This window comes from Oncorhynchus clarkii, chromosome 3 (genome assembly GCF_045791955.1).
Source record: "Oncorhynchus clarkii lewisi isolate Uvic-CL-2024 chromosome 3, UVic_Ocla_1.0, whole genome shotgun sequence".
Taxonomy (NCBI): Eukaryota; Metazoa; Chordata; class Actinopteri; order Salmoniformes; family Salmonidae; genus Oncorhynchus; species Oncorhynchus clarkii.
In genome coordinates, this window is record NC_092149.1 from 10,865,019 (window position 1) to 10,887,337 (window position 22,319).

The window sequence follows — 22,319 nt, forward strand, 5'->3', positions numbered from 1 at the left end:
TGTATCAAGACTGCCCAAATGTACCTAATTGGTTTATTAATAACTTTTCATGTTCAAAACTGTGCACTCTCAAACAATAGCATGGTTTCACTGTAATAGCTACTGTAAATTGGACAGTGCAAAATGTAAGCTTTCTGCCAATATCAGATATGTCTATGTCCTGGGAAATGTTCTTCTTACTTACAACCTCATGCTAATCGCATTAGCCTACGTTAGCTCAACAGTCCCGCAGGGGACCCACCGATCCTGAAGAAGTTTTTAACTTCTACAGTGTGTGTGTGTGTGTGTTAACTTCTACAGTGTGTGTCTGTGTGTGTTAACTTCTACAGTGTGTGTGTCTATGTATTATCTTCTACAGTGCGTGTGTGTTAACTTCTACAGTGTGTGTCTGTGTGTGTTAACTTCTACAGTGTGTGTGTCTATGTATTAACTTCTACAGTGCGTGTGTGTTAATAACTTCTACAGTGTGTGTCTGTGTGTGTTAACTTCTACAGTGTGTGTGTGTGTGTGTTAACTTCTACAGTGTGTGTGTGTGTGTGTGTGTGTGTGTGTGTGTGAACTTCTACAGTGTGTGTCTGTGTGTGTTAACTTCTACCGTGTGTGTCTGTTAACTCTACAGTATGTGTGTGTGTTAACTTCTACAGTGTGTGTGTTAACTTCTAGAGTGTGTGTCTGTGTGTGTCAACTTCTACAGTGTGTGTGTGTGTGTGTTAACTTCTACAGTGTGTGTCTGTGAGTGTTAACTTCTACAGTGTGTGTGTGTGTTAATTTCTACAGTGTGTTTGTTAACTTCTACAGTGTGTGTCTGAGTGTTATCTTCTACAGTGTGTCTGTGTGTGTTAACTTCTACAGTCTGTGTGTGTGTGTTATCTTCTACAGTATGTGTGTTAACCTCTACAGTGTGTGTTAACTTCTACAGTGTGTGTTATCTTCTACAGTGTGTGTTAAATTCTACAGTGTGTATGTGTGTGTGTTAACTTCTACAGTGTGTGTGTGTGTATTATCTTCTACAGTGTGTGTCTGTGAGTGTTAACTTCTACAGTGTGTGTGTGTTAACTTCTACAGTGTGTGTTAACTTCTGCAGTGTGTGTGTTAACTTCTACAGTGTGTGTTAACTTCTACAATGTGTGTGTGTGTGTGTTAACTTCTACAGTGTGTGTTATCTTCTACAGTGTGTGTGTGTGTGTTAACTTCTACAGTGTGTGTTAACTTCTACAATGTGTGTGTGTGTGTGTTGTCTTCTACAGTGTGTGTTATCTTCTACAGTGTGTGTTAACTTCTACAGTGTGTGTTAACTTCTACTGTGTGTGTATGTGTTATATTCTACAGTGTGTGTGTGTGTTAACTTCTACAGTGTGTGTTAACTTCTATAGTGTGTGTGTGTGTGTGTGTGTTATCTTCTACAGTGTGTGTTATCTTCCACAGTGTGTGTGTGTTAACTTCTACAGTGTATGTTAACTTCTACAGTGTGTGTGTGTTATCTTCTACAGTGTGTTAACTTCTACAGTGTGTGTGTGTGTGTGTTATCTTCTACAGTGTGTGTTAACTTCTATAGTGTGTGTGTGTGTGTGTGTTATCTTCTACAGTGTGTGTTATCTTCTACAGTGTGTGTGTGTGTGTGTTATCTTCTACAGTGTGTGTGTGTGTGTTATCTTCCACAGTGTGTGTTAAATTCTACAGTGTGTGTGTTAACTTCTACAGTGTATGTGTGTGTTATCTTTTACAGTGTGTGTGTGTTATCTTCTATAGTGTGTGTTGACTTCTACAGTGTGTGTTAGCTTCTACAGTGTGTGTGTGTGTGTGTGTGTGTGTGTTAACTTCTAGTGTGTTATCTTCTACACTGTGTGTGTGCGTTAACTTCTACAGTGTGTGTGTGTGTGTGTGTTAACTTCTACAGTGTGTGTGTGTGTGTGTGTGTGTGTGTGTGTGTGTGTGTGTGTGTGTGTGTGTGTGTGTGTCACCTCCAGAGTATGTGTCTTTGTGTGGGCCCAGTCCAGGGTCTGTTCCAGGTAGAGCCAGCCGTCCTCTGAGATGCTGATCTTTCCTTCAGTCTCTCCTGTCAATCTGAACCCATCAACCTCGAGGTGGGATGCTTGGAACTGCAGACGGAGGGAGAATGTATTAATACAAAGACCAGAAATGAAGGGGACAGGGGTGTGTGTGTGTGTGTGTGTGTGTGTGTGTGTGTGTGTGTGTGTGTGTGTGTGTGTGTGTGTGTGTGTGTGTGTGTGTGTGTATGTGCTTGTGTTTGTGTTACCTGGTAGAGGGCGTAGGGTACAGGTGTCCCCTCTGGCACGTCTAGAACCTTGTTCTCCAGTGGTCCCTTCTCCAGGCCTTTCCCAGCAGCCTATCACAACACGTGATGAATATACAGTAGACCAGTGTTCCTGGACTCCAGTCGTTGAAAAGCTCCAGAGCTGCACATTTTTGCACCAGCCCAGTACTTGCACTCCTGATTCAATCACTCAACTATAAATGAACACCTTGATTAGTTGAATCCGGTGTGCCAGGCTGTAATGAAAATGTAAAACCCTTGGTGTTCTCAAGGACAAAACACTACAGCATGCGGTAGACGTTCTCTCTCTCCTTGCAGAAGGACAGTTACTCATTGACCGACTCTACAGATTTCCACTGAAGGAGACTGTCTGGCCTGCGTGAGCCTGTGCGTCCTTCATTCAATCTTTCAGTAACGCTAATAAGTCACAGAGGGAGGCACAACGCCCTGTGGCTCGTTTCCAAGCCAACCAGAGCCAAAGCTCACCTTGCAGAAACAAACCGGAACAGAACCCAGAGAAGTCTCACTCCTCAAACAGTGACAGTCAAATATCAACGTAAGAGTTCATGTATGTAGAGTATACAACTCAAACTCACGGTGGCGATGAGGAGGCTGAGCAGCAGCAGGTGCATTGTGGGATGTGCCATGATGAGCTTCAGGGATGAGACTCTGAGAGGAGAGGAGGAAGAGGAGAGGGAGAGGATGGGGTGGAGGGGGATTAGAAAACACAGAGGTAGACTGTAATAAGGCCTTTGTCAATGAGAGGTTGTGTTGGTCAGGGCTTCCCAAACTCGTCCCTGGGCCCCCCCCTGGCCCCACCTGGGTGCACGTTTTGTTTTTCCTCCCTGGCACTATGACTACAGTGCACCAACCCATCCTCTAGGATTTGGTTCCTGAATAGGGTTGGTCCTTTGTTTGTGTTAGTGTAACATTGTCATGTGAAGATGAGAGTTTGGGAAACATCATCAAACTTGATGATGAGTTGGTTATTTGAATCAGCTGTGTAGTGCTATGTCAACAACCAAAACGTGCACCCAGGTATGTGTGTGTGTGTGTGTGTGTGTGTGTGTGTGTGTGTGTGTGTGTGTGTGTGTGTGTGTGTGTGTGTGTGCATGCGTTTGTGTTTGTGTTTGTGTGTGTGTTTGTGTGTGTGTGTAGGGGTCCACCAGTGGTGAGAAGTGGTTCGTTTTTCAGCACATTCCCTGGTAGTAGAGTCTGTTACTAATTCACTTGAAGGACTAGAGTCAAGGGCAAACAGGCTCTATCTTAGTATCACTAACAGGGATCCACTAAGGGAGTGTACTGTAGTCCAACTGTCCCCTGCCAGGACCACACTATCTCTCTCGTTATCAGACAGACTTTGAGCTGATGGGGAAGTCAATGGCCTTCATGTGTAGGACTCCTCCCACTCAACCAGAAAGCCCCGCCTCCTGGTTAGAAAAATCTGAGCCAGGGTCAGCCATGACTGACCATACATGGGAGTTTTAAGCTCTAGGGGCAGAGAGGGAACAGGTAGCTAGGCTATCTAGAGGAAGTATTCCCTTTGAATATGACTGGATGACCATCACCCCCCTCCCCCTCCAGACATGACTCATTCGTTAGTGAAAGGACACTCAGGTGTCAGACCCCCCCATGACCTGACAGTGACCTCAGAGGCACTTTGCTAATTTCTTACAAATAAAAAACGGAACGATCACATTTACATAAGTATTAAGACACTTCACTCAGTACTTTGTTGAAGCACCTTTGGCAGCGATTACAGCCTGGATTCTTCTTGGGTATGATGCTACAAGCTTGGCACACCTGTATTTGGGGAGTTTCTCCCATTCTACTCTGCAGATCTTCTCAAGCTCTGTCAGGTTGGACGGTGAGTGTTACTGTACAGCTATTTTCAAGTCCAGGCTCTGGCTGGGCCACTCAAGTACATTCAGAGACTTGTCCCGAAGCCACTCCTGCGTTGTCTTGACTGTGTGCTTAGGGTCATTGTCCTGTTGGAAGCTGAACCTTCGCCACAGTCTGAGGTCCTGAGCGCTCTGGAGCAGGTTTTCATCAAGGATCTCTCTGTACTTTGCTTCGTTCATCTTTGCCTCGATCCTGACTAGTCGCACAGTCCCTGTCGCTGAAAACATCCCCACAGCATGATGCTGCCACCACCATGCATGACCGTAACGATGGTGCCAGGTTTCCTCCAGACGTGACACTTGACATTCAGGCCAAAGAGTTCAATCTTGGTTTCATCAGACCAGATAATCTGTTTATCATGGTCTGAGAGTCTTTACGTGCCTTTTGGCAAACTCCAAGCGGGCTGTCGTGCCTTTTACTGAGGAATGGCTTCCGTCTGACCACTCTACCATAAAGGCCTGATTGGTAGAGTGCTGCAGAGATGGTTGTCCTTCTGGAAGTTTCTCCCATCTCCACATAGGAACTCTAGAGCTCTGTCAGAGTGACCATTGGATTCTTGGTCTCCTCCCTGACCAAGGCCCTTCTACCCCGATTGCTCAGTTTGGCCGGGCGGCCAGCTCTAGGAAGAGTCTTGGTGGTTCCAAACTTCTTCCATTTAAGAATGATGGAGGCCAATGTGTTCTTGGGGACCTTCAACACTGCAGAAATGTTTTGGTAACTTTCCCCAGATCTGTGCCTTGACACAATCCTGTCTCTGAGCTCTACGGACAATTCTTTCGACCTCATGGCTTGGTTTTGGCTCTGACATGCACTGTCAATTGTGGGAACTTTTATAGACAGGTGTGCCTTTCCAAATCATGTCAAATCAATTAAATTTACCACAGGTGTACTCAAATCAAGTTGTAGAAACATCTCAAGTGTAACGAAATTTGTCTTCCTCTGACGAGGAGTATGACAGATCGGACCAATGTGCAGCGTGGTAGGTGTTCGTCATTTTTAATGAAAAGACACTGAACACGAAAATACAAAATAACAAAGTGATAGACGGAAACGAAAAACGAAACAGTTCTGTCTGGTGAAGACACAGAGACAGAAAACAATCACCCTCAACTAAAATGGGGCAAACAGGCTACCTAAGTATGATTCTCAATCAGAGACAACGAACAACACCTGCCTCTGATTGAGAACCATACCAGGCCAAACACATAAACACAACATAGAAAAAATAACATAGACTACCCACCCCAACTCACGCCCTGACCAAACTAACACAAAGACATAATAAAATAACTAAGGTCAGAACGTGACATCAAGGATGATCAATGGAAACAGGATGCGCCTGAGCTCAATTTCGAGTCTCATAGCAAAGGGCCTGAATATTTATGTAAATAAGGATTGTAATGTAGATTGATGAGGAAAAACATGTAGTTAATCCATTTAGAATAAGGCTGTAACGTAACAAAATGTGGAAAAAGTCAAGGGGTCTGAATGCTTTCCGAAGAGTCCTTGTCCATCTTTCGAAAACATCTGAAACCCCACCCCCCAAAAAAGGTACTTCTCTTTCTCCACTAGCACGGACTTTGCTGATAAATACTTTGTTGAGGGAAAATGTACCTGATACCATGGTGATGTGTTGTTGTCTCACCTAGCTACAGTGTCTTAAGATGAACGCACTTATTGTAAGTCACTCTGAATAATAGAGTCTGCTAAATGACTAACATGTAAATATACTCCATAACACACACAATCAAAACATCAGCCTTTTGATGTACACATCTTCATGACAGGCTACAGGACATTCTGTTATGTACACATCTTCATGACAGGCTACAGGACATTCTGTTATGTACACATCTTCATGACAGGCTACAGGACATTCTGTTATGTACACATCTTCATGACAGGCTACAGGACATTCTGTTATGTACACATCTTCATGACAGGCTACAGGACATTCTGTTATGTACACGTCCTCATGACAGGCTACAGGACATTCTGTTATGTACACGTCTTCATGACAGGCTACAGGACATTCTGTTATGTACACATCTTCATGACAGGCTACAGGACATTCTGTTATGTACACGTCCTCATGACAGGCTACAGGACATTCTGTTATGTACACATCTTCATGACAGGCTACAGGACATTCTGTTATGTACACGTCCTCATGACAGGCTACAGGACATTATGTTATGTACACATCTTCATGACAGGCTACAGGACATTCTGTTATGTACACGTCCTCATGACAGGCTACAGGACATTATGTTATGTACACATCTTCATGACAGGCTACAGGACATTCTGTTATGTACACATCTTCATGACAGGCTACAGGACATTCTGTTATGTACACATCTTCATGACAGGCTACAGGACATTATGTTATGTACACATCTTCATGACAGGCTACAGGACATTCTGTTATGTACACATCTTCATGACAGGCTACAGGACATTCTGTTATGTACACGTCCTCATGACAGGCTACAGGACATTCTGTTATGTACACGTCTTCATGACAGGCTACAGGACATTCTGTTATGTACACATCTTCATGACAGGCTACAGGACATTCTGTTATGTACACGTCCTCATGACAGGCTACAGGACATTCTGTTATGTACACATCTTCATGACAGGCTACAGGACATTCTGTTATGTACACGTCCTCATGACAGGCTACAGGACATTCTGTTATGTACACGTCCTCATGACAGGCTACAGGACATTCTGTTATGTACACGTCTTCATGACAGGCTACAGGACATTCTGTTATGTACACGTCTTCATGACAGGCTACAGGACATTCTGTTATGTACACGTCCTCATGACAGGCTACAGGACATTCTGTTATGTACACGTCTTCATGACAGGCTACAGGACATTCTGTTATGTACACGTCCTCATGACAGGCTACAGGACATTCTGTTATGTACACATCTTCATGACAGGCTACAGGACATTCTGTTATGTACACGTCCTCATGACAGGCTACAGGACATTCTGTTATGTACACGTCCTCATGACAGGCTACAGGACATTCTGTTATGTACACATCTTCATGACAGGCTACAGGACATTCTGTTATGTACACGTCTTCATGACAGGCTACAGGACATTCTGTTATGTACACGTCCTCATGACAGGCTACAGGACATTCTGTTATGTACACGTCTTCATGACAGGCTACAGGACATTCTGTTATGTACACGTCCTCATGACAGGCTACAGGACATTCTGTTATGTACACGTCCTCATGACAGGCTACAGGACATTCTGTTATGTACACATCTTCATGACAGGCTACAGGACATTCTGTTATGTACACGTCCTCATGACAGGCTACAGGACATTCTGTTATGTACACGTCCTCATGACAGGCTACAGGACATTCTGTTATGTACACGTCCTCATGACAGGCTACAGGACATTCTGTTATGTACACGTCCTCATGACAGGCTACAGGACATTCTGTTATGTACACATCTTCATGACAGGCTACAGGACATTCTGTTATGTACACGTCCTCATGACAGGCTACAGGACATTCTGTTATGTACACGTCCTCATGACAGGCTACAGGACATTCTGTTATGTACAACGACAACAGAGTAGATATATTACACCTCAACAGAATGTGCATCTGTACCGTGTGTTTGACCTGTTTCTCTGTCTGTGTCAGTGTGTTTTACCCGTTTCTCTGTCTGTGTCAGTGTGTTTTACCTGTTTCTCTGTCTGTGTCAGTGTGTTTTACCTGTTTCTCTGTCTGTGTCAGTGTGTTTTACCCGTTTCTCTGTCTGTGTCAGTGTGTTTGACCTGTTTCTCTGTCTGTGTCAGTGTGTTTTACCCGTTTCTCTGTCTGTGTCAGTGTGTTTTACCTGTTTCTCTGTCTGTGTCAGTGTGTTTTACCCGTTTCTCTGTCTGTGTCAGTGTGTTTTACCCGTTTCTCTGTCTGTGGCAGTGTGTTTTACCCGTTTCTCTGTCTGTGTCAGTGTGTTTGACCTGTTTCTCTGTCTGTGTCAGTGTGTTTGACCTGTTTCTCTGTCTGTGTCAGTGTGTTTGACCTGTTTCTCTGTCTGTGTCAGTGTGTTTTACCCGTTTCTCTATCTGTGTCAGTGTGTTTTTGTAACGATGTGCGCTGAGAGTCGGGAAGCAAGTACAGGGAGTGAATGTTTTATTAAATAAACAAAACAATAAACACGAAACACAAACAACGCACCGGCATGAAACAGAGTCAATAACACCTGAGGAAAGAACCAAGAGGAGTGACAGATATAGGGAAGATAATCAAGGAGGTGATGGAGTCCAGGTGAGTGTCATGATGCGCTGGTGTGTGAGACGATGGTGACAGGTGTGGGGGATAATCAGCAGCCTCCCTCTCCGAGGCCGGAGTGGGAGTATACGTGACAGTTTTACCCGTTTCTCTATTGGTGTCAGTGTGTTTTACCTGATTCTCTATCTGTGTCAGTGTGTTTTACATGTCAGTCTATAGTGTGTCCAGTACATGTGAGTCTACAGTCTGTCCAGTACATGTGAGTCTATAGTGTGTCCAGTACATGTGAGTCTATAGTGTGTCCAGTACATGTGAGTCTACAGTCTGTCCAGTACATGTGAGTCTATAGTGTGTCCAGTACATGTGAGTCTATAATGTGTCCACTACATGTGAGTCTATAATGTGTCCACTACATGTGAGTCTATAGTGTGTCCAGTACATGTGAGTCTATAGTGTGTCCAGTACATGTGAGTCTGTAGTGTGTCCAGTACATGTGAGTCTATAGTGTGTCCAGTATGTGTGAGTCTATAGTGTGTCCAGTACATGTGAGTCTATAGTGTGTCCAGTACGTGTGAGTCTATAGTGTGTCCAGTACATGTGAGACTATAGTGTGTCCAGTACATGTGAGTCTATAATGTGTCCACTACATGTGAGTCTATAGTGTGTCCAGTACGTGTGAGTCTATAGTGTGTCCAGTACATGTGAGTCTATAGTGTGTCCAGTACATGTGAGTCTGTAGTGTGTCCAGTACATGTGAGTCTATAGTGTGTCCAGTACATGTGAGTCTATAGTGTGTCCAGTACATGTGAGTCTATAGTGTGTCCAGTACGTGTGAGTCTATAGTGTATCCAGTACATGTGAGTCTATAGTGTGTCCAGTACATGTGAGTCTATAGTGTGTCCAGCATGTGTGAGTCTATAGTGTGTCCAGTACATGTGAGTCTATAGTGTGTCCAGTACGTGTGGGTCTATAGTGTGTCCAGTACATGATTCTATAGTGTGTCCAGTACGTGTGAGTTTATAGTGTGTCCAGTACATGAGTCTATAGTGTGTCCAGTACATGTGAGTCTACAGTGTGTCCAGGACGTATGAGTCTATTGTGTGTCCAGTACGTGTGGGTCTATAGTGTGTCCAGGTACATGAGTCTATAGTGTGTCCAGTACGTGTGAGTCTATAGTGTGTCCACTACATGTGAGTCTGTAGTGTGTCCAGTACATGTGAGTCTATAGTGTGTCCAGTACATGTGAGTCTGTAGTGTGTCCAGTACGTGTGAGTCTATAGTGTGTCCAGTACATGTGAGTCTATAGTGTGTCCAGTACGTGTGGGTCTATAGTGTGTCCAGTACATGAGTCTATAGTGTGTCCAGTACGTGTGAGTCTATAGTGTGTCCAGTACATGTACGTCTATAGTGTGTCCAGTACATGTGAGTCTACAGTGTGTCCAGGGCGTATGAGTCTATTGTCTGTCCAGTACGTGTGGGTCTATAGTGTGTCCAGTACATTAGTATAGTGTGTCCAGTATGTGTGAGTCTATAGTGTGTCCAGTACATTGTGAGTCGATAGTGTGTCCAGTACATGTGAGTCTACAGTGTGTCCAGGACGTATGAGTCTATTGTGTGTCCAGTACATGTGAGTCTACAGGTTGTCCAGTACATGTGAGTCTACAGTGTGTCCAGTACATGTGAGTCTTTAGTGTGTCCAGTACATGTGAGTCTATAGTGTGTCCAGTACATGTGAGTCTATTGTGTGTCCAGTACATGTGAGTCTACAGGTTGTCCAGTACGTGTGAGTCTACAGTGTGTCCAGTACATGTGAGTCTTTAGTGTGTCCAGTACATGTGAGTCTATAGTGTGTCCAGTATGTGTGAGTCTATAGTGTGTCCAGTACTTGTGAGTCTATGTGTATGATCAGTCTTGCAGAGGGCAGAGAGAGGTGATAGGGGGACATTAAGAGTGTGAATGTGACTTTGAGGCTTGCCGCTGCAGACGACCTTTGCTTCGCTCACAGCACGATACGCTCCACACTCCATTTCATTTCCCCTACCTCAGATGGCTGCTGAGGGGAGGATGACTCATAATAATGCCTGGAATGGAGTGAATGGTATCAAACACATAGAAACCATGTGTTTGATGTGTTCGACACCATTCCATTTATTCCATGCCAGCCATTACTATGATCCTGTCCTCCTCAACTAAGGTTCCACCAGCCGCCTGCGGTGTCTACATAGAACTTCCATTACCTGTCTCACTATCTACCTACTGCTACGACCTTTTCTACGACCTTCTCCTAAAACACAAATTGTCTTCTGTTAGTCACTGTGTCACCAGGAGTTCTGTCCCTGCTGGCTGACTGATTGGCTGACTGACACACGCCAGAATCGCCATAACTAATCATGCTCAACACATGGGGATCAGAACACAGCAAACCGGCACTTCCAGACAAGCACCAAATGGAGGACTAAAGGAAACACACTACTCTGACATGTTGGGACATGTCTCCTTTATAAAAACAGATTCATCTCAACCTGTAGAATGCATTTTTTCAAACTTTGTGTGAGGCCTGATGTAGGCCTGTCTCTAGAAGGCCGACATTGAGTGACATTTAGTGTCTTTCTGCCCCCAAGACCAGACCAGACTAGACCAGACTGATCAAACCCAGGCCCCTGTGTCTGACCCAGAAACCAGAGCCCAGAAGCCACAGTGTCAAATCAAATCAAAATCAAATTTTATTTGTCACATACACATGGTTAGCAGATGTTAATGCGAGTGTAGCGAAATGCTTGTGTCCCCAGGACAGTGGTGCTCAATAACACAGACTTCAAGATGCCATATATACACACAGGCCCTGGCAAAGTCAAGTCAAGATCACAACACACACCCCAAAAGAAATCCCCTAATGGAAAATGCTCAATATTAAACACGCATATAGAAAACAGAAGTAACCAACGTAGATACAGGCTTCAACTCAACATTGATGACACAGAAAAAGACAGAGAGATAGGGAGAGAAAGAGTGAGAGAGGAAGAGGGAGAGACATACCTTACTTAAGAGTTCCCGTTTCACTCCTTCGACTGTAGTGTGATCACTACTGCCCCATCCAGCCTGGTCAAACGTTAACTCAACATTAACATGCAATACTTTATTGAACCTAATCATTGTCTAATCTCCCCGCCCCTACAACAGGCCGAGCCAATAGAGAAACAGGGGGACAGGAGAAGTGAGTGTAACTAAGGGATGTAATAAATTAATATAACATTATTATAGTATAATATAACATGATCGTCACAGAATGGCAACCATGAACAGGACACAGGAACCAAAAATACTGTAGGTTGTAATGTATGTATGAATATTCAGTGCTAAGCCCCTATTAGAGTTCTTACTGTTACTACAAGCTAAAGGCTCATCTCTGTAGAACCATACAACTGGCTACTGGACTCATCACCGCACAGTCAAAACCAGCAGGCAGACTGAACAATCTGTAAGGGTGGAGGTGGGGATTACAAAGGACTGGAAAAGTTTCTCACTCAAAGCGGACTTTAACCTTTAACTTTATGAACTGCTTCCTGTCTGAGAATGTCTAGTAGTTAGCTGTTTAGAGGAGCTTAGCTGAGACACAGATATGACTGCTTCCTGTCTGAGAATGTCTACTAGTAAGCTGTTTAGAGGAGCTTAGCTGAGACACAGATATGACTGCTTCCTGTCTGAGAATGTCTAGTAGTAAGCTGTTTAGAGGAGCTTAGGTCAGACACAGATGACTGCTTCCTGTCTGAGAATGTCTGTAGATGTCTACAGTAAGCTGTTTAGAGGAGCTTAGCTGAGACACAGATATGACTGCTTCCTGTCTGAGAATGTCTAGTAGTAAGCTGTTTAGAGGAGCTTAGCTGAGACACAGATATGACTGCTTCCTGTCTGAGAATGTCTAGTAATAAGCTGTTTAGAGGAGCTTAGCTGAGACACAGATATGACTGCTTCTCACACAGACACACACCTCTTACAGGTCCTTGTAATAATGAACTGATACAGTGTGCTGATTGGTGGAATAAGGAACTGTATCCCAAATAGTCAGACCTGCCAGGTGATCTTGTCGTATTTACAGTTGCTGACTTGGTGTGGTGCACTTAGCATCAAAAGAAGATTCAAAAGACTCCAGGCTGCATCACCTCCGGCCGTGATTGGGAGTCCCATAGGGCGGCGCATAATTGGCCCCGCGTTGTCTGGGTTTGGCCGGGGTAGGCCGTCATTGTAAATAAGAATTTGTTCTTAACTGACTTGCCTAGTTAAATAAAGGTTAAATAAATAAATAAATAAATACATTTAAACAAGTTCAAAACCACTGGTCTAATCTAAAGGTACCATGTGGTTAGTTGAGAATTACGAAAATGTATAACCACAAACCCATATCTCTGTCACGCCCTGACCTTAGAGAGCCATTTTATTTCTATATTTGGTTAGGTCAGGGTGTGATTTGGGGTGGGCATTCTATGTTGTCTATTTCTTTGTTTTTGGCCGCGTGTGGTTCTCAATCAGAGGCAGCTGTCTATCGTTGTCTCTGATTGGGAATCATACTTAGGCAGCCTTTTTCCCACCTGTGTTTTGTGGGTAGTTTATTTTCTGTTTAGTCTCTGTTACCTGACAGAACTGGTCGCTTTCATTTTGTTACTTTGTTCGAGTGGTTTTTGATAATAAAAGAATCATGAACACTTTTCACGCTGCACTTTGGTCCACTCCTTCCGACGACAGGCGTTACAATCTCTGTAGTTCTCTGCCCCTCCATGAAAGGTTGGTCTGTAATCGTGCTGCCATCCTGCAAACCCTTCCATGATGATGAGGATGAGGATGAAGGTATTCATCTCCCTGCTGACTCGTTCAGTAGGTGATCCATAATCGATAATTGTCTACTTTGATCAATCAGTGTTAAAGTACTGAAACAAGATTAGGATATCAACCTAATCTACCTTGCCTCTGAGATAAGGAACGCAAATACACATGCATGCACACATACAGATACACCAGGGGAATAGCCAGAAAACATGCATGCACACATACAGATACACCAGGGGAATAGCCAGAAAACATGCATGCACACATACAGATACACCAGGGGAATAGCCAGAAAACATGCATGCACACATACAGATACACCAGGGGAATAGCCAGAAAACATGCATGCACACATACAGATACACCAGGGGAATAGCCAGAAAACATGCATGCACACATACAGATACACCAGGGGAATAGCCAGAAAACATGCATGCACACATACAGATACACCAGGGGAATAGCCAGAAAACATGCATGCACACATACAGATACACCAGGGGAATAGCCAGAAAACATGTATGCACACATACAGATACACCAGGGGAATAGCCAGAAAACATGCATGCACACATACAGATACACCAGGGGAATAGCCAGAAAACATGCATGCACACATACAGATACACCAGGGGAATAGCCAGAAAACACGCATGCACACATACAGATACACCAGGGGAATAGCCAGAAAACATGCATGCACACATACAGATACACCAGGGGAATAGCCAGAAAACATGCATGCACACATACACATACACCAGGGGAATAGCCAGAAAACATGCATGCACACATACAGATACACCAGGGGAATAGCCAGAAATGTGTTTGTGGATAGGCCTGCATTTTTTTGTTTTTGCTCAATCTAATTGGGTGGACCTGGCAGGGCCTGTCTCCCCAGTGAATGGGCCTGTGTCCACCACAGCCCACCCATGCCTATGCCCCTGACACACACACAGACAGACAAATACAATTTAATCAGGCTTCTAACCACTTCCTGTTTCTTGACTCCTCCTCCAGCATGTTACCTTAACATCTCACTCACTTGACATAATCTGAGATGCCACTGTACAAGACATGTCTGTGTGTCCAGTTTCCCTTCATGAATTGAATTTGTGTTTCTAAAGGCAGCCCTCTCCAGTCAGTCATTAATCCAGACATGGCTCTCTCATTCCCCGCTGGCTTCAATCTCGTAACAGACTTAGCTGGACCCCAAACACACTCTGGCTGAAGGTAGCCTAATTATCCCTCTCTCACACTGCCCTGGCCCCAATCCCAGGTCTCTAGGGGGTCAGTGCCAATCATCCTGGTAGGAACACACACACTATGGAGTTACCTCTGAGGGGAGGATAACTGCTCTGTGTCACCTGCTGAGTCATGTTCCAATAGCATGTTTGTGTGTGTGATGTTATTGGAGTCTAGCAAGACAAAGACAAGTGAACATTATGACATTTTAAAGAAAATATGGATTTTATTCCACTGCTAAACAAAACCAACAGGAAATATCCACACACAGCAAAACATACACAAGATGAGCAGTGCAGATTGTCAGTTATCTCAATCGGACAGATAGGACTATGTACAAAACCACGAACATATAAGCACCTTGTTATCAGGCTTCAAATTGTCTGGGTAACCCTGGTCAAGCACTTTTGGAGAGAGAACGAGGGATGATAGAGAGAGAGGAGAGAGTCTCAGTGAGGGATTAAAAAAGGACAGGAATTAACATCTCTCTCATGACCCTAAAAGGATTAGAGATCACTAATTATCTAGCACCTCTCTCTCTTTTCCTTTTTCAATCTCTCTGTCGGCTGAGATTGTCAGAACACTGCATGTCCATTGGTTGATTCTCCAGACCTGGCGAATGGGGTGACAGTTTTGAGGGGTCAGTCTAATGTAGACTGCAGTAGGGGTGGGGTTGTGTGTGTGTCCTGGGTCTTAGAGCACTGAAAGGTCATGGCAGGATTTGGACTTCAGACGGAATGCGACGTTGGCATTGTTCTTGGCCCCCATCTTGTCCAGGAAGCGTTTGGCCTTCTTGGGTATGCTGTCGCGGCGTGTGTGTGAGTGTGTGTGTCTGCGGCGGTTGTTGTTCTCCTTGGTGTCTGCGTAGTCGTAGTTGCTGTACAATGCCATGGAAGGTTGGCCAGACGTTGTGTTGCATTGCTGCTGACGTCTCGATGAACTTACAGTCAAACACTGCAGCACACACACGGCCCTCTGGTGAGAAATTTGGAAGACCCATTTGTGACCAAACCTGAACTTTAACTGATGTCTGGAATTGTTGCTTCAATATGTCCACAGAATTTTCCTCCCTCATGATGCCATCTATTTTGTGAAGTGCACCAGTCCCTCCTGCAGCAAAGCACCTCCACAACATGATGCTGCCACCCCGTGCTTCACTGTTGGGATGGTGTTCTTCGGCGTGCAAGCCTCCCCCTTTTTCCTTTAAACATAATGATGGTCATTATGGCAAAATAGTTATATTTTTGTTTCATCAGACCAGAGGACATTTCTCCAAAAAGTATGATCTTTGTCCCCATGTGCAGTTGCAAACCGTAGTCTGGCTTTTTAGGGGGGTTTTGCAGCAGTGGCTTCTTTCTTTGCTGAGCAGCCTTTCACATTATGTCGATATAGGACTCGTTTTACTGTGGATATAGAAACTTTTGTACCTGTTTCCTTCAGCATCTTCACAAGGTCCTTTTCTGCTGTTCTGGGATTGATTTGCACTTTTCACCCCCAAGTACGTTCATCTCTAGGAGACAGAACGCATCTGCTTTCTGAGCGGTATTCCGGCTGCGTGGGCCCATGGTGTTTATACTTGCATACTATTGTTTGTACAGATGAACGTGGTACCTTCAGGCGTTTGGAAATTGCTCCCAAGTATGAACCAGACTTGTGGAGGTCTTGGCTGATTTCTTTTGATTTTCCCATGATGTCAAGCAAAGAGGCACTGAGTTTGAAGGTAGGCCTTGAAATACATCCACAGGTACTGTACACCTCCAATTGACTCAAATGATGTCAATTAGCCCGTCTAAAGCCATGACATAATGTTCCAAGCTGTTTAAAGGCACAGTCAACTTAGTGTATGTAACCTTCTGACCCACTGAAATTGTGATACAGTGAATTATAAATGAAATAATCTGTCTGTAAACAATTGTTGGAAAAATTACTTGTGTCATGCACAAAGTAGATGTCCTAACCGACTTGCCAAAACTATAGTTTGTTAACAAGAAATTTGTGGAGTGGTTGAAAAACAAGTTTTAAAAACCTCTCTAGGGTATGTGGGACGCTAGCGTCCCATCTGGCCAACATCCAGTGAGATTGCAGAGCGCCAAATTCAAATACAGAAATGCTCATTATAAACAAAATATATTTTTACATAGGTTTAAAGATTAACTTCTTGTTAATCCAACCACAGTGTCAGATTTATAAAATGCTTTTCAGTGAAAGCATACCTAGCCCAGAACATACCTAACCCAGAACATACCTAGCCCAGAACATAGCCCAGTTGACAAATTATTACAAACAGTAACCAGCCAAGCAGAAGCGTTACAAAACTCAGAAATAGAGATAAAAATTAATCCCTTACCTTTGATGATCTGCATATGGTGGCACTCAGAAGACATTCATTTACTCAATAAATGTTCATTTTGTTCAATAAAGTCTCTTTATATCCAAAAACCTCCATTTTGTTCCCGCGTTTTCTTCAGTAATCCACAGGCTCAAACGCAGTCAAAACAGGCAGACAAAAAAATCGAAATTGTATCCGTAAAGTTCATAGAAACATGTCAAACGATGTTTATATTCAACCCTCAGGTTGTTTTTAGCCTAAATGATCTATAATATTTCAAACTGACAATAACGTTGTCAATATAAAAGGTAAACAAGAAATGCACTCTCTCGGGATTGCACATGAAAAAGCTCTGCGACACGGTAGGGTCCACTCATTCAGACTGGCCTTACTCTCTCATTTATAAGAATACAAGCCTGAAACAATTTCTAAAGACTGTTGAAGGCATAGGAACTGCAAATTGAGTCCTACGTCAATGGATACTGTAATGGCATTGAATAGAAAACTACTGGTTTCCGCCTGCCAAATCAGTTCTGTTATACTCACAGGCACTATTTTAACAGTTTTGGAAACTTTAGAGTGTTTTCTATCCAAATCTACCAGTTATATGCATATCTTATCTTCTGGGCCCGAGTAGCAGGCCGTTTAATTTGGGCATGCTTTTCATCCAAAATTCCGAATGCTGCGCCCTACCCTAGAGAGGTTAATGACTCCAACCTAAGTGTATGTAAACTTTCGACTTCAACTGTATACACATGTGCACGCATGCACGCACGCACACACACACACACACACACACACACACACACACACACACACCAAACCTGTGCCTCTAATCTCACCGGTAACTGACACCTCTCTGCGGCGGACCAAGTCACACTTGTTTCCCACCAGGATGATTGGCGTGTGGTGGGCAGGGCGGTGTTGGCGGAGGGATATACGTAGCTCTGAGGCTTTCAGGAAGGAGGACCGTCGCCTGTCTGTATACACTGGTCCTGAGACGACCCTCCCTCATCCTGAAGGGAACACAAATAGAGACTACGTTAGAGCTGTGATATGTAAACAAACTGTTAGAGTATGGCTAAAACACACACACAGCAAGACAGAGTTGAAACTAGGCCTACAGACTAGAGTTTCATCAAGTAACCATTAGAAGTTTCTCTCTTACCTCTGAGTCCCAGTTGTCCACTAGAGTGACTGTGGCTTTCTCTCCATCCACTGTGACTGTCTGCTCACACACCTCATCTGAATAACAAACCAATCACTGTGTTAAGAACCACATTTACAACCAACATTTAGATTCATACAAGTAGAATTGTTCAAGAATCTTACTTTTATATTGATGTAATATGGATGCGTAAAAAGGAAGCCAAGTGGATGTTTCCCTATGTGCCCATTACGCACAACAGCATTAAATACATCATCACAAAGTCATAAAATTGGCCTACCGTATAAAGCATATTTTCCTTATTAACAAGCGCATTGTAATTCATTCACCTCCATAGAGCTCGCACTCGTCACTGTCCATGCTGTCCGCCGCTCCAGCGAAGATGCTGGCAACCGCGGATTTACCGACACCCTGGCGCCCAGCAGCACCACGCGAAACGGTCTCGAGCTGCCGCCGGTATTCCCGGTAGACCCAGTGGAGATGACGGAGTCTGTGGAGTCTAAAGAGGCCCAGCTGTCGCGGCTCCCATCCGATTCCCCGGCGGAGTTCGTACATGATTTGGAGCGGGACATGCACGCTGGAGACGCGAGGCTGTCTGATAGGTGGCTCCCGGTATCACTGATGCTCCACCGGTGGAGTTGGTGCTGCAGCCGCAGACTGTGTCGTCGCATACTCAACAGCATGATGATAAGAAAAGAAAAGAAATCAAACTAATAAAACTCGCCCTTTAAAAATGAAGGTGCGCTGAAGAAACACCCCTGGACTGGGCTATAAAACAAGTAATGGAACAGATGGGAATCTCCAAAGTATTCTCAGAAAGTAAAATAAATCCTACAAGTCCATAATTTAGTGAAATTGATTGAGACTGGATACGACCGAATGTCCAAACTCAGGAATAAGAGTTCATCAAGAGCTACGAGCAAATGTCAGAAGTTGTCCCACATCAGTGGAAGTCAAGCATTAGTGCAGGTAGACAGTTAAATCCTCGAGATGGGAAAGAAAGAGGCTGTTTGATTGTTGAGGTCTCTGAACACTGTGAGCGCGTGTAATCCCGTAAATTAGTCTCTCTCTAATGTTATCATGGGATTTCTTCCGCGGCGAGATTTATATAAAGAAGGGCTCAGCGCGAGAAAGGGTTTCCTTGACGTCAAGTCTGTGTCTCCTCCTGCGTTCTTACGGCTCGGGACCAGTGGTGTTGAGGGGGTCTGGCCCCCCCACCCAGAGGAAGCAGTGGATAAGTGGAGATGTGTGTTTCCACATGTGTAGGCTACTGTATCCCTGCCAATGTTTTTGATACTGTAGAGGCTGAGCAGGGACATATTACAACAGCCTGGTCTCATAGACTAGACATAACATAGTAAACGTAATTCCGGGATACCAAATTAGTATAGTAGTAGTATGATATGTTATGTTTGGTATGGCTACATGGTTCCTTTACATAACAATGGCTAACTGTGAACATGCATTAAGATCCAGGGTTAACACTTTCTCACAAAGCAACTGTTTTGATTATGCAGAAGTTGTTGATTCTCCTCTTCACACGTCTTTAGTGTCACACTGGGTGATGGAAACACACTTCCCCAAAAATAACAGTAACAGCTGACATTAACATAATCACTGGTTACACTCTGGTGCTGCAATGGAAAAAGGTCATAAAAAGCCATGCATTTGAGTGACAGAAGGCCCCAGTACATTCTCCTCTAGGCAGAGGCATCATGCCCACAGGGGGCACAAGGGCACATGCCCCCTCAGATGTGTCCTGTTTAAAAAACAAGAATAATAAAAAAGATATGTTGTTGTTGTTTCTCTGTAATACTACTATCCACATAGATATTTTATGAAGTTGGCTTTAGCTAGCCTCATAACTAGCTACCAAGAGCCATTTCAGGCTACAGTGCATTTGGAAAGTATTCAGACCCCTTGACTTTTTCTACATTTTAAACGTTACAGCCTTATTATAAAATTGATTACATAGTTTCTTCCCTCACCAATCCACACACAATGCCCCACGATGACAAAGCAAAAACAGGTGTATTGAAATGTTTGCAAATATTTAAAAAAAAAGTATTCAGACCCTTTACTCAGTACTTTGCTGAAGCCCCTTTGGCAGCGATTACAGCCTCAAGTCTTCTAGGGTATGACGCTACAAACTTGGCACACCTGTATTTGGGAAGTTTCTCACATTATTCTCTGCAGATCCTCTCAAGCTCTGTCAGGTTGGATGGGGAGCGTCGCTGCGCATATCCTTTTTGGCAAACTCCAAGCAGGCTGTCTTGTGCCTTTACTGAGGCTTCCGTCTGGCCACTCTACCATAAATGCCTGAGAGATGGTTGTCCCTCTGGAAGGTTCTCCCATCTCCACAGAGGAACTCTGGAGCTCTGTCAGAGTGACTTTCGGGTTCTTGGTCACCTCCCTGACCAAGGCCATTCTCCCCCGATTGTTCAGTTTGGCCCGGGTGGCCAGCTCTAGGAAGAATCCAAACTTCTTCCATTTAAGAATGATGGAGGCCACTGTGTTCTTGGGGACCATCAATGCTGTCAAGGAGCTCTATGGACAATTCCTTCGACCTCTTGACTTGGTTTTTGCTGTGACATGCACTGTCAACTGTGGGACCAGAAAAGGCACAGGTGTGTGCCGTTCCAAATCATGTACAATCAATTGAATTTACCACAGGTGGACTCAAATCAAGTTGTAGAAACATCTCAAGGATGATCAATGGAAACAGGATGCACCTGGACTCAATTTTGAGACTCATAACAAAGGGTTTGAATACTTATGTAAATAAGGTATTTCTGTTTTTCATTTTGAATAAAGTTGCAAAAATTTAATAGAAACTGTTTTCATTTGTCATTATGGGGTATTTTGTGTAGACTGATGATGTAAAAACATTATTTAATCCACTTTAGAATAAGGCTGTAATGTAACAAAATGTGGAAAAAGTCACTTTCCGAATGCACTGTAGCTTGTCTAACTAACAAGCCTGCTGGCAAGGTTGGTAGACTTTAGAAAAGAAAGACATTACTAAACGTAATGAATAAGACTCAGATTCCTTTTAATCTTTTACCCAGATTTTAGCATAGAATCATTTGTTTCTTTAGTTACACCATGAGTCACACTGGGCCAGGAGTAAAACTATGAGTCACACTGGGCCAGGAGTTACACCATGAGTCACACTGGGCCAGGAGTTACACCACAAGTAACACTGGGCCAGGAGATACACCATCACCATGAGTCACACTGGGCCAGGAGTTACACCATGAGTCACACTGGGCCAGGAGTAAAACTATGAGTCACACTGGGCCAGGAGTTACACCACAAGTAACACTGGGCCAGGAGTAAAACCATGAGTCACACTGGGCCAGGAGTAAAACCATGAGTCACACTGGGCCAGGAGTTACATTACGAGTCACACAGTCCTCTGATGTCCTCACCCAACCTATGCAATAGCATCTCTTTTCCTACCTAACAAACTAAAATAATGACAGTGATAAGTCCCCACAATCACACTTCCACATACACATATCCACTCACACACTCTTTCACAATTCAGGCACCAGACAAGAGTCCTGTCATCCACATTTATACTATTCACATTATTGGGCCAGGTTTCATTTCACATGTGTATAAGGTGCAGTAGTCCATTTCACATGTGTATAAGGTGCAGTAGTCCATTTCACATGTGTATAAGGTGCAGTAGTCCATTTCACATGTGTATAAGGTGCAGTAGTCCATTTCACATGTGTATAAGGTGCAGTAGTCCATTTCACATGTGTATAAGGTGCAGTAGTCCATTTCACATGTGTATAAGGTGCAGTAGTCCATTTCACATGTGTATAAGGTGCAGTAGTCCATTTCACATGTGTATAAGGTGCAGTAGTCCATTTCACATGTGTATAAGGTGCAGTAGTCCAGGGTTTCCCAAACACCCCCCCACCCCATGGGTGCACAATTTGTTTTTTGCCCTAGCACTACACAGCTGATTCAAATAACCAACTCATCATCCAGCTTTGATTATTTGAGTCAGCTGTGTAGTGCTGGGGCAAAAACCTAAATGTGCACCCATGTAGACCTAGTTTGGGAAACCGTGCAGTAGTCCAAACGGTTGCCACATCCCCAGGTCTCCTCAGGTAACAGCATGAAGGTTGGTTGGCTCACAACCTCTATCACTGATCCTAACACTGTAATCTGGAGTTGTTCTAACTTGGGGTCAGGATCAATCAGATTCACCTGAGGACAGCAAGACAGACAGGCAGGCAGAGAGCAGAGATGAGGAGCGCTCACACACACACACTGCTGTAGA

At 44.0% G+C, this 22,319-nt stretch overlaps 1 protein-coding gene and 1 pseudogene across 1 annotated transcript in view; both read right to left on the bottom strand.

Moving 5' to 3' along the window:
• The window catches only part of LOC139388147 (cadherin-17-like), a 29,369-nt gene extending 17,790 nt beyond the window's left edge, over positions 1 to 11,579 (bottom strand). The window contains exons 1-4 of the mRNA XM_071134729.1: positions 11,493 to 11,579; positions 2,872 to 2,944; positions 2,258 to 2,347; positions 1,962 to 2,099 (exon numbers count right to left, since the gene is read on the bottom strand). Coding sequence (XP_070990830.1) covers positions 1,962 to 2,099; positions 2,258 to 2,347; positions 2,872 to 2,922 — 279 coding nt within the window. The 5' untranslated portion in view covers positions 2,923 to 2,944; positions 11,493 to 11,579. The remainder of the gene's footprint in view (positions 1 to 1,961; positions 2,100 to 2,257; positions 2,348 to 2,871; positions 2,945 to 11,492) is intronic.
• A 3,636-nt stretch (positions 11,580 to 15,215) lies between these two features.
• LOC139405703 (GTP-binding protein GEM-like) lies at positions 15,216 to 18,702 on the bottom strand (annotated as a pseudogene).
• Positions 18,703 to 22,319: the final 3,617 nt, after the last annotated feature.